Source organism: Salmo trutta, chromosome 12, assembly GCF_901001165.1.
Source record: "Salmo trutta chromosome 12, fSalTru1.1, whole genome shotgun sequence".
NCBI classification, from domain to species: Eukaryota; Metazoa; Chordata; class Actinopteri; order Salmoniformes; family Salmonidae; genus Salmo; species Salmo trutta.
The window spans coordinates 15841324-15854175 of record NC_042968.1 but is presented as its reverse complement, the minus strand read 5'-3'; the positions used below and the strand labels follow the sequence as shown (position 1 = coordinate 15854175).

The 12852-nt window shown below is 44.6% G+C and overlaps 1 protein-coding gene and 1 long non-coding RNA gene across 2 annotated transcripts in view; both read right to left on the bottom strand.

Moving 5' to 3' along the window:
- LOC115203010 (inhibitory synaptic factor 1-like) overlaps positions 1–10609 on the bottom strand; it is a 46053-nt gene extending 35444 nt beyond the window's left edge. Inside the window, exon 1 of the mRNA XM_029767260.1 lies at positions 9435–10609. Within this exon, the coding sequence (XP_029623120.1) occupies positions 9435–9584 (150 nt within the window). The 5' untranslated portion in view covers positions 9585–10609. The remainder of the gene's footprint in view (positions 1–9434) is intronic.
- A 430-nt stretch (positions 10610–11039) lies between these two features.
- Positions 11040–12515, bottom strand: LOC115203011 (uncharacterized). The gene is made up of 2 exons (XR_003880103.1): positions 11886–12515; positions 11040–11419 (listed from the first exon to the last, which is right to left on the bottom strand). It is a non-coding gene; the product is annotated as an uncharacterized LOC115203011 (long non-coding RNA).
- Positions 12516–12852: the final 337 nt, after the last annotated feature.

Below are 12852 nucleotides of genomic sequence, written 5' to 3'. Positions count from 1 at the left end.
TTATCTTGTTCATAGACATTATAAGAAGGTACAACAGTAATGTTGGCCTACTAAAATGTTACTGAAACATTGTAGAATAGTGGACCATATGGTGTTGTCAGGAGGGTGTGAAGCATTAAGATTCAGCTGCAAAATGGTGGTCTACAGTCAGGTCCATAATTATTGGCACCCTTGATAAAGATGCGCAAGATATACATATACATGCTCAAACATTTTTTGTTTTACTCAAAAAGGGACCAATGGAGTTAAGGTTAACAGTATCATGAACTTTACCAAGTACCAGGACATTTTAGCCAAACACCTGGTTGCCTCTGCCAGGAGGCTGACACTTGGCCACAAGTGGCTCTTCTAGCAAGACAATAACCCCAAGCATTCATCAAAATTACAAAGAAATGGTTAATTGACCACAAAATCAACATTTTGACCACAAAATCAACATTTTGCTCTCTTCAATTCAAACCACTGATTTTCAATAGGGTTCAAGTCTACTTGAAACCCATTGAAAATCAATGGTTTGAATTGAAGAGAGCAGCCCATAAGAACAGATGAAGGATATCAAATATCTGGAAAGATTCTGTATGGAGTAATGGTCTAAGATCCCTCCCAATGTATTATCCAATCTCATAAAACATTTTTGAAAAAGGCTCAGTGTCCTTGTCCTCGCAAGGGGGAGGCTGCTAGAGTATTGCAAAAAGGGGATGCAATATTTTTTTTTATTGCTTCTGAAACAAAATCATTTTATCTGAGCAGTTGTATTAACATAAAACAATAGAATTTCCAAATGTTTTGGAACATGCAATACAGCTCAGTATTTGTATTATTTCTTTTATACAGTCTTTTTTGTTCATCTTTAACAACGGTGACAATAACTATGGACCTGACTGTATATTTACAGGTGAAGGTGAATAAAGCTGGGTCCAGAAATTTGTACAGTACAAGACACTAACATAGACATAGACTTAATAACAAATAGATAAGCAAAACTGCCCTTTCACTGAAGCTAAGGCATTGTGCCTTCAAATTAGGTTGACCACCTGTAGATGAGGCAGAAAAAATTCTAAGCCTTGATGAAACATTGAATACTACTATTAGCCCATAGAAAAGCTTTAAAAACCACATTCATACATGATATTTAGTGTGGGGGGGGGGACATTTTGGAGTGGGGGGGAATGGGATGGGGAGTTGGGGGTGTAAGCCCACCTCTTTTTGTTTATTTTTCTTCACATAAAAATGTTATTAGTACAAACTCCAGTATGATATGATCAATATGATCATTTCTGTTTGTATTTCTTACTTTTTTATTCTTTAAAGTATCAGCCTATGGGTACATATGTATAAAGTGTGTAAATTGACATGAATATTGTACCTGTAAACCCCCCCCAACAAAAAATAACAAAGCAAACAAAAATGTGAGTATAATTTAAAGTGTCTGTCCTATATCTGAGAGACATAAAAAAGCTCAAGATTTGTGTATATTTTTTTTATCGTGAAATGACCCATATACCTTTGACGTGGAAATGCCCTATCCAATTCATCAAATTTTTCGTCCGACGAGTGCATGTTTGTAAGGGGCTCAACTTCCGATGGTGGGATCACATTAATTTGTAGCCGGACACTACAGACAGAAGTTGGCACATCGGCAGTACCAACTTCAGATGAGTCCCGTGAAGCTTGTGGGGGTCATATAGCAAAACGGAGAATACAGTCACGTTTGTGAGATTCTTAACTTTCAAGCCCAAGCTGTTCGGACTCTGCAAACGATTTTATGAGAAGACTGATTTTCTTGATGTCTCATGGCCTGACAAACACCGCTGTAGCTCTGCCATCTTCCACCACAGAAGCAGAAGGCCGACATCGGCGGTTACGGTGGATTGAGATGCAGCCCATGCAGAAAAGATATCTCTATCTTAAACTGATGGATTTTGATGGGGATTTTTGTATTATGCTAATTCATCAAATCTAGAGAGTTGAAATTAAGCACCTGAACATGTTAAAAGCCCTAAACAGGCATTTAATCACTTAACAATTCCCTTCACAATGAATACTTCTAAATAGTTGTCATATTAATGACCAATACATGATACATTGCAACATATCAGGACATAATATCACATAAACATTAACGAATAGCCTATAGATATTAGGAAAACCTGCCATATACAGTATGTGGGTGTGATTGTGACTATGCGCACCAGCAGGATAATTGCTGCTGGATAATACCTTCTGGTATTAGTTCTACCCGGAGTACTTGGAACGTCAAACTCTGACGTCACTCTATTGAAGTTGAAATTTAAAATGGTTAAGGTAGGGGTTAAGGTAAGGGTTAGGTTATTTTAGGTTAGGTTAGGTTAGTTTAGGGTTAGGATTAAGGTAACAGGTTGCCGACACAATGTAAATTAACTTCTAAAATAACTATGTTACAACCTCTTCTAGTGTGCGATATTCTGTATAACAACTGAATCATCAAAAACATTCATAAAACCGGAAAAGAACCAGACAATGCATGCCCTGTCAGATAGGCCAACAACAGAATTGCCAGAATTTATCAAATTAATCAAATGTCTGATTGAAAGGTTTTTAAAGGTTTGAGGCCGCAGATGGTTGGTTGCCTGCTGTTAAAGCTTTGAATATGACGTTGGGCTTCTCAGAACAATCACATTATAGGCTCATTCTAAACTGGGTCGATTCATGTTACCCAATCATAGCAAAGCAGTTATTAATATTTTGGCCAAAACCAAATGAATACTGTAGGTTCCTCAGTCTGTCACAATGAACCATAATGTAATAGTGATCTAGCTGCCCTGAGCGTTTCCCTGGTACAGCCGATGGAGAGAAAAAAATTGTCTCTTGAGAAGTAGGTCACCTACTGTATTAATTTGGGTTGCTATTCATACTTTTAGACACATTCATAACCTACATGTCTCCAATTTCTTCTTTGGTATTTGTGCCCTTTCAGCGCAGTGACATTCAACCTTACAGATGAAAATGGAATGGTGAAAATGGAATGAAAATGGTTTTGTCAGTGTGAGTACAGTATGCTCAGAGACAAACAAGTAATGTAGCTATGGAATGAAAATGGTTTTGTCAGTGTGAGTACAGTATGCTCAGAGACAAACAAGTAATGTAGCTATTCTATTCCGGGGGCCTGCTTGTGAACGTCAATGGATGCCATTTTTTCACACCATTAACTACAGCCCACTGGTTTTATTCACAGCTCAAAGATAGGCCAAAAACAATCCTAAAAACGCCCACACGCACAATTGCTAAAATTGATATAAGCTGTTTCAACCGGTCTGTCGCCAGCCTGTACAGCAGGAGGAACCATCCCCCCATCATTCTCTCTCTCTCTCTCCTTTATCCTCCCCTGGAGGAAGGGGAAGGGTTGCAGCTTCACATTATGTACAAAGATGCATAGCAAGCCCCCTCAATCCTCTACCTAATGTAATGGTGTCTAGTCACAGATAGCCGGCATTGTAGAAAAGATATGTGGCTTACCAGGTTGATTTGATATGATGACTGCTTTGATATAAGGGCCAATTTTGTACCTCGCCTGGGCTCTAACCAGGAACTTTCATTATCATCTATGCTGAGTGCAAGGTCCACAGAAAAGGAGAGCTCCAAGGGCCAGCTAATCCCCTGGGTTTTACAGGCATGCTGGGCTGGTCAATACACTGGCCTTGCATCTTAAAGTAGCTGTAGCTCCACAGCGGTGCTAGGTAAAAGAGGCTCAGGGGAACGATATGCCAGCCTGGTGCAGTTTTCTTTTCTCTCTCCTCTCCACAGCTCCCTCTCAAGGTTAGAAGCCACTAAAGCTTTAACTCTTTATGTCCCACTGCTAAGGTGTCTCTCTGTTTTATTATAGGGGCGTTATGGGTCATTCTGAGGAGGAACTAGCCTGGCTACTGGTCAATGAGGTCATCCAAAGATCACTTCCGGGTCACGTGACACTGACTGAGGAACACAGGTATGGAGATGGGAGGGGGGGGGGGGGGTGATGATAGTGAAGTGGCCCTGTCATGTTGTGGAATGTGTGGAATTTAAGGAACTTTGCTGGAGGCATAATATCAAAAAGTTTAATTGGAGAATTTAATTTCAGCACACAAAGGAGGTCAGACAAGGTGGAACAAATTGACATAGTATTGCTTCACTTCTGTTTTATCTCTGGTTGGACGTGAAGTTATAGGAAACCCTTTGGCCCAGTTGTGGCAGGTTTAGTGATCCGATCCTCTCTCAGAGGTGACGGTAAGCCTTCAGCATAGCCCAGTGAACTCCATGTGCTTGCAGGGCAGCTGGTGAGCGTTTCTCCAGACCCTCAGCTTTCCAAATCCTGCCCTTAATCAGCAAATTGCCTTGCTAGTCGCTACCAGCATGCTGGGCTGGGGCACCCTCACTGGAGAGGCCACGGTAGACTGGGCAGTCAACCTAGGAAACTGGCAGGGAAATGGAAACAGTTGCTTTCTGGGAAACGGTCCACCAGGGCACAGAGACTGATTGTAATTTGTGATAAGTGGGCTCAGGTAAACTAAAGGAAACCAGCATCACCACCTGCAGCGCTAACACATGATTAGTTTGTGGCCACAGGGGCATCTTTTTAACACATACACTGTAGATTTTCTTTTTTATTCAACAAAGACCTTTCCAATTAAGGCACCTGTTCTCACACTGATCATCTTTTTTTCAGACCTGAGAGGTTGGGTTGGTGCACCAATTTCAATTGTCATAATTGTGCTGCTAGGCAATGAGTGTCACTGTGACTGCACACCTAGTGTCCACGCTTTGACACTACAGCTGTCAGGTGGCCTCGTCCCTGGCTGGCCTGCCACGGGGCACTGTCGGCGGGGGAACAGAGAGCAAACAGAGGAGAGGATAAATGTCCACTGCAGAAACAGCAGCCTTTGATTTGGATTTAGAGCTTCCTGTGGCTACCTCTGTGTTCTGACCAGATTTGAGCGGTGCTGAGCTCTGTGGCGGTTAGCCGAGTGTGCCGACTCCCTTGCCGTACCTCACCATGGAGATGGCGCCAGGTCCAGACTGGATCAGGACGGAGGCCCAGTGGCTCTCTGACTGATCTTCAGCCAGCTGTTTATATTTTATATTCCTCCCACCACATCACACTGGGCCCAAACAATGCACCGTTTATAGTATGCCACGAAACATAAACGTTCTGCATTCTGCTTTCTAATCAGATTATTTACATGGCATTTTCCTTTGTCCATTTTTATTTTTGCAATGATCCCTTGATTGTTAATTTTGAATCATCATTGGGGCGGCAGGTAGCCTAGTGGTTAGAGTATTGGGCCAGTAACTGAAAGGTTGCTAGATTGAATCCCGAGCCGACAAGGTAAAAATCTATAATTCCGCCCCTGAACAAGGCAGTTAACCCACTGTTCCTAGGCTGTCATTGTAAATAATAATTTGTTCTTAACTGACTTGACTAGTTAAATAAAGAAAAACAGAGGGGGCCCTAGTTGCTTGGGGATCATTGAGCCACAGTGAGAATTGGTAGCTTCTTTTACAAGCCTGTATAATGCAATATTAATATTCAGACCCTGGCATAGTCCAGTATAGCAAGCTTAACTGTCCATTTGTAAGAGAAACAGACACAGCTTGGGGGAGAAGATGGATAGTGATGCTGCTGATGCAATCATGCCCTGTCTCTGGTACAAACTGGAACTGCACAGTAACAGCCAATCTCCACAGCCACGCTTATGAAGTGGATCTGCTGTGAGGCGAGCTAGCTACCCTACCATGGACCCTCTGCTTATCAATGATAGAAACGGCTGTCCTGCTCTCCCAGATCAGTGATTGGGCAGCCAGAATCCGAGTTCTAGGAAATGGTGCATATTGTACTCTGCCAGTGATAATTGCTCTAGGTCTTTCTTTCTTCCCTCCTCTCATTAGCTACCTTAATTCTTGTTACTGGTTTTCATGGCCGCCCTATTTGCATTTTCCTCTCACTGAGCATGGAAATCTTCCATCCTCTGCTCTTCATATGATTCTACATAATGACTAGCTCCACATAATAACAGTTCCCTATTCCCTTTCGGTTCCATCTAAAGACGTGCCTACTACTCGTCTCTCTCTGTATTGCAGCGTGCCTGCTCTTCCCCTCCACTCTCCAATTTTTCTGTCCTTACCGCCTCATTTAATGCTTTCAATTTACCAGTCTTGTATCTCTCTAATACCGAATACGGATGTTTTCTTACATTTGCTATTCCTCAGCTATTTTAAGTAGCTTTTAATTCATTTGGATTCAGTTTTAACAACAAAATATATTTAATGCTGCAGAGGATGCTGTGATTTTCATTTGGTTCCATTTTTGGCTGTCAGAAATTGTAAGGGTAATGTTGACATGATACCCCTAATTAAAACGTTCCTCTACAGCTGCTATTGCTGTTGATGTGTGGAGAGTATATTATCAGTGCATTTTATATTGCTGTTGATGTGTGAAGAGTATATTATCAGTGTATTTTATATTGCTGTTGATGTGTGGAGAGTATATTATCAGTGTATTTCATATTGCTGTTGATGTGTGGAGAGTATATTATCAGTGTATTTCATATTGCTGTTGATGTGTGAAGAGTATATTATCAGTGTATTTCATATTGCTGTTGATGTGTGGAGAGTATATTATCAGTGTATTTCATATTGCTGTTGATGTGTGAAGAGTATATTATCAGTGTATTTCATATTGCTGTTGATGTGTGGAGAGTATATTATCAGTGTATTTCATATTGCTGTTGATGTGTGAAGAGTATATTATCAGTGTATTTCATATTGCTGTTGATGTGTGGAGAGTATATTATCAGTGTATTTCATTTTGGAGTCTTCATTTAGATTCTGTTTTATTCTTTCTGTGAAATTGCATAATGGGATTCACAAATGTGACACAATTGAATGGTAATGCTGGAAACATCATATCTTGAAGCGCGGCGAGTATATAGCTGCTGTAATACATTTCTCTTTGGGATGTAAATAAGATCAATGGCATTCAATGGCATCTCTCTATGTGATTGCGCTGCCTTCTAAACTGACAGTTGTTATGATGACTTCTTCTCTACGTCTTGGTTTCGTTTTATGTATAGTATGTAACGCTGTTTGTATCATGCCTCCATCTCCTCTCCTGTCTTCACACCTCCAGCACAGACCAATGGCTGAAATGAGATGAGGCAAGGCTGTGGGTCTAGCTATACTATAATTGCCCATTTTAGATCCACTTCCCAAAAAACTATCTGTTGGCTCTGCCATGGTGGCTCTACTTTAACCCCCTTCTCCTCAACTCTGTGAAGGCATGGGGCGACGGTACGAAAGCCTCCCCTGCTGTGGCCATGGAGCATGTCTGAGATAACCCACATACAGAATGCAGGGCTGGGCCCAGGGCCACGTACTGTCCTGGTCCTGTATGACCAGGGTTCAGGCCTGGCTGTGCAGACAGTCATTTATGAGCTGTTGGTACAGTATGTAGACTGACGTGAGCTCTGCTTGTCTTTAACCCTGAGAGCTCTGAAATCAGGCCAGCTCCCTACGGACCTCTAGAGATAATCCTATATTTATCTCTGCTGCCTCCGGATCGCCATACGCCATCAGGCTTCTCCAAACACCGTCCTCCAACATGGAGTGATGATCCACCACCCAGTCAGTCCAGTTCAGTTCACATTCACTCACCACGTTACCCTGACTCCCGTTATTGAGTTATTTATTTGTTTTTTTTAACAGATCCAGTTATTCATCATTTATTTATGTGACAGATGTTATCTATTATGTTATTCATTTCATGTGGCCAAGAATGAGAGATTTTCCGGAACATTAGGCAGCCATGCATCTGCCGGTACATTGAGCACTAATACATTTTTTACAACTTTTTTAACGTTTTGCTTTTAATACAGTCCATAATGGAATAAATTAGCAAATTGCTAAATATTGATACTACTGCCACTACTGCTGTTGTGGCTAACGCAATCTCTTGCTACCAATTTCAATATTTCTATTTGTGTTCCCTTGAGGACGGATGATACATCGGCTGCTGTAAGCCTTTTTGGGGCTCTGAAATAAGAACCGTAATACTGTATATGTTAGTGCTGGCAAAGCTAGACAGAGGTAGCTAGTGTTTTGTTTATAAATAGCTCCAGCCAGCGTTATTCCACTTGCAGGCGTCCCATAATCATCAATCACTAGAGCACCGGTGGGTTTTTTTAGGCTCAGAGGGAAGCGTGAGCTGTGAGTGAGCGGTGTGGAGCGATGTGAGCCGTGCCCTTCCACCTCTCCCCATGTGAGTACATAAAGGAGGGAGTGGGCAAAAGACTGGGGGAGTCAAGGGAAGGTGGTGGTGATGGAGTGAGTTATGACCCCTCCCACCCTCCTCTTGGTCTGGTTGGACTCTATCCCCCCCTGGGTCTCCAGGTCACTGGGCGTGCCCCCAGGCCCCCGCTCCTGGCCCCCTGATCAGATGGAGGTTGGGAGGCAGCTAATAACAGACAAGGTGGGGTTGGAGTGGGGATGTGTCAGAGAGCCACTATTTACTCTGAGAGAGAGAGAGAGATATGGGGAGGGAGAGGGAGAGACAGAGAGTGGAAGGAGGGAGAGAGGGAGAGGGGGGAGGACATCCTCTGGACGAGGGGTTTAATAAGAACCCTTCGCTCTTTTTCCTTTTTAACGAGATTTACAGGAACCTATTGAACCTACTGTACCAGTGATGGGCAAGATAGCTTTGCATTTACACATGTGTATGCACATTGCACACACAGGTACATACACATGGACACCCACAAAAATACACACACACACATACACACACATCTATCCTGCATTCTAATATCAATTAATTTTTCAAAAGTACAGTAGACATTCCATAAAGACCCACACGCTGTCACACACTATATGATCCACACACATATTCTTCCTGTTTGTTCATCCCTTTTTGATGCAGTTGTGAAAATACAGTAGAAATCCAGCTGATAACAAAATGGTTACGTAACTAGTGCAGTGCCAAGTCCTGTGTCTTACCTAAGCACACCTCTTCTCTCCCCTGTGTTTCTGTTTCAGCCCAGATTCCTGGCTCTGCCCTGCTTCTTCTACAGCCATTATTGAAAGGTTTCATAGGACGCTGAATACATCTGAATGACACTTATTGTTGTGTATTCGATGATATCGGAATTAGCCCTTGTATGGGCTAATTGTATGGTATTTCTAATTACGGAAGCAGAAACCGATGTTCTCCTGCCACCTGCACCAAAGCCAAAGTGATGTCATCTTCAAATCCTAATTAAAAGCATCTCTATTCCGTGAAATGCATTCTATACACTTCATTCAATGCAATCCTCTCAAGGAGTAACCACCGCATCTACCTGTCCCCTCCAGCCCCCCACCACCACCCCCGGAACCTCGTTCCCAATAAGGTGAGACAGTGGCGCATGCTGCCCGCTATAGTGCCTCACCTCCCGGAGTTCCTTGGCCACATCCTTGAGCTCTTTGAGAATGCCGTCCAGCTGGTTGATCACCATCTTCATGTGGCTGCGGATGCGTTCTCTGGGGGTCTGGCTGGGGGTCTCAGAGGTGTCCCGGGCCGGAGCTCTGCTGAGGGACATCCTTCACAGGGCGACTTGGGGCCAGGGGCTGGCGGGCTGAGGCTGAGGGCAGGGGCGGGGGGGAGCCGAGTCGGGGTCCATGTCTCTGGCCGCGAGGAGCCTCATTGCTACTGATCCGAACAGGGGCCCCGGCCACGCAGGGAGACCTCAACATCTTAAAAGCCCCTGGACAGCCAAAAGACCTTGCCTGGCCTGAGCGCTCAACCCCCTGGCGTTACCCTCCGCCATCCATGGCTCCAGGATGGATAGTACCAAAAATGAAGCCAAAAGAAACATGAAAAAACTCAAGTTAGATCCCCGGAACAGGAGGAAAAAGAGAAGAACAGGAGCTAAGATGGTGTGTGTGAAAACACCTTATATAATAGTGTTGAGCCAGAGAGCCAACTCATCTCATGTGTCAGTGTGTACGTTTGCATCGGTCTCTGAGGAGGATATTTATTTAGATCGTCTGTAAGAGGAAGTTGCTATTTTCCCCTCCCAATCACCTTCCTTTACAATCTTATTTAGCGGGTACGATGCAGTGACTTGGTGTCAGCCAGGTTACTGTAAAAGATCCCAGGTTGTCAAGCTGAACAAGGGGTTCATGTTCAGCCTCCCCTGTAGATCAGAACATCCAAGCATAGAAAAATACAACTCCCAGCAGTTGCTCATTTTTTTTAATGATCTTGGTCTACATTATTGGTAGGCAGTAGGGACAAGCTTTGCCTTCTAAATATACTCCCTCAGTTTGGCTTCTGTCTTTTTTAGGGAAAGAGGAGGACAAATCCTTTTGAAAACAAGAGATATTCCTCCTGTGTCCTCCGCCGTGCAGTGTTCCCTTTCTCTCAGAAGTGACGGGAGAATAAACTAATCTTGAAGGAATAAAGAAATAGCCCACATCAAAAGCAACTTCTGCACACATCCATTTTATGTTCAGATGATGACCGACATGTGTTGTTCATTTCACGTCAAAGAGAGGAGGAAGGAAGGTAGGAGGAGGGATGAGAGTCTCTCTGTGCTTGTTTGTGTGTGTGTGTGTGTGTGTGTGTGTGTGTGTGTGTGTGTGTGTGTGTGTGTGTGTGTGTGTGTGTGTGTGTGTGTGTGTGTGTGTGTGTGTGTGTGTGTGTGTGTGTGTGTGTGTGTGAAGAATGTCCAATCTTTTCTTCAGTGGCAGGGCTTAGTCCAGGTGGCAGGAAGGAGGATAAGCAGACATCTTACCAAGTAAAATGTGACTAATGAATAGAATGTGCAGGGGAAGAATGACAAACCAACATGGTGATGAACCAGAGGAGGTGAAGGAGGAAGAGGAGGGTCCTTCCCCTGGCGTTAGGGTGACTTGTGTGTCCTTCGTGCCCATGCAGTGTCCCTTATCCTGCCCTTTCAGATCCGACTGTTGGTCCACTCTGGTCTGCAGGGGTGTGCCCAGAAACCAGACACCAGAGAAGATAGGAAGAGACAATTCACTTCTCTCTTTTGCTCCCCGAGTTGTTGCTAAGGGAATCCAGCAGTCTGCCTGGTTGTGCTGCTGATTGATTCATTATATTTCCTCCTTCTTTTTATCTGTGCATTTCTCCTTCGGTGAACAGTTTTCAAAAAGGCAGAAAGCCCTGCGCCATCTCCATCCAGCAGTAAGAGGTAAATCCCAGTAGCGCGTCCCCAGGGACAGCCGGAGCCCAGGCACAGGCAGGGGGGTGAGACACACACTGAATCCAGGCTGATGCTACTGCCAGGGGGCAAGCTGGCCAATCACACATGACACCTGGAGAGACGGGAAGGAAAGCAGTTGTTTTTTTCTTCCTCCCTCTCTTTTTCTGTTTCGTTCCCTCTCTCTTTTCTCCTCTCTAGGCTCAGCAGCACTGCAAATAGAATACAACAGCAGAGCAAGGAAAAGAGGGAGAGAGAGGGAGAGGGAGGGAGGCAGGGAGATAGACAGGAATTAACTGCGGTGCTGGAATTTGCCGATTTCTTTAGCTGCTGTGAAAATGCATATCTAGTCTCAGCAGGACTCTCCCACCTTCCTCTCATTAACACCAACACACAGACACACACACACTTACCTTCTCTCTATATCAGCAGCTGTAGCTGTGTCCAGGGCTTACAGTCTATGCTCCTCTGTGATATTGACTGATTAAATGCACAGGAGGATCATCCAAGCCACACACATCCTGCTAGTTCTCTTGCAGTCTCAATCTCTCTATCAAAACACACACTGACACCCTCCTCTCTCTCTCTTTCAGTCACACACTCACATGCTCGCACACACACATATTATACTCCCCGACTTGTTCTCTTTGTATCTCCCTCTCTCCCTACATCACTTACTGTCTTCCTAGAGAAAGCAGCTCCAGTCAGAGGGCGAAGAATTAATTCAGTGCCGTGGCTCAATGGAAGGAATGAAGGAGAGCATGTGGAGGATGGAGATGTGGAGGAGGAGGCGGGATGGAGGAGGAGGCAGGATGGAGGAGGAGGCAGGAGGAGGCAGAAGTGGAGGTGGGCGGAACGGCCCTGGCAGCAGCACTCTTAGACACCAGAGAGAGGAGGCGGCTGAAGAATAGGGACCAGCAGCAGAGTATAGATCCGGCTGCTGCTGCTACTGATGATGCTGAGGCTGAAGCTGTTGCTGCTGTAGATGCTGATGCTACCGTTGCTCTAGTGACGATGCTGTGGAAAAGAAGAAGCCACCCGACATCCTCATCAACCCTGCCGGTGTCGGGAAACAGCAGAAAGAGCTACTGCGTACAGAGCTGTGGAGAGGATCTGTATCAGTCAGAGCCCTCTGGAGGCTGCTCCTGACGCCACTCTGTCTCTCTCTCTCTCTCTCTGTCTGTCTCACTCTCTCTCCGTCCCGTCTCTCTGCCCCTGCACCCTGAAGTGTCCTCGCTGACTGCCGGATGAAGGCAGGCTGATGCCAGGGTTTATCGTGAGGCTCAGGCTCCTGCCAGCACAACTTGCTTTGCTTCTCCGCTCTGACTGTGTGGAGGGAGGAGGGGCCTGGCGTTTTAAAGGCACAGCACTAGCTAGGTAGCTACAGTCTTCTCTGCCTGGATCCTCTTTCCCCTCTCTCTTTCACGCCTATGTATCGCTCTAACTCTCTTTTCTCAGGATGGACTCTTCCTCCGCTCACAGACAGCCAACCCTTCACTAGGGAACGAGTGTCCAAAAATTGCTGGCTGTTGCATCATTAACACACAAAGCAGGTTGAGGTTGTTATGACCTCATCAAGGAGGGACTGCATTACCTTCCCTCTCCCTACTCTCCTCATTAGGATGTTTTGATCATACCATCCATC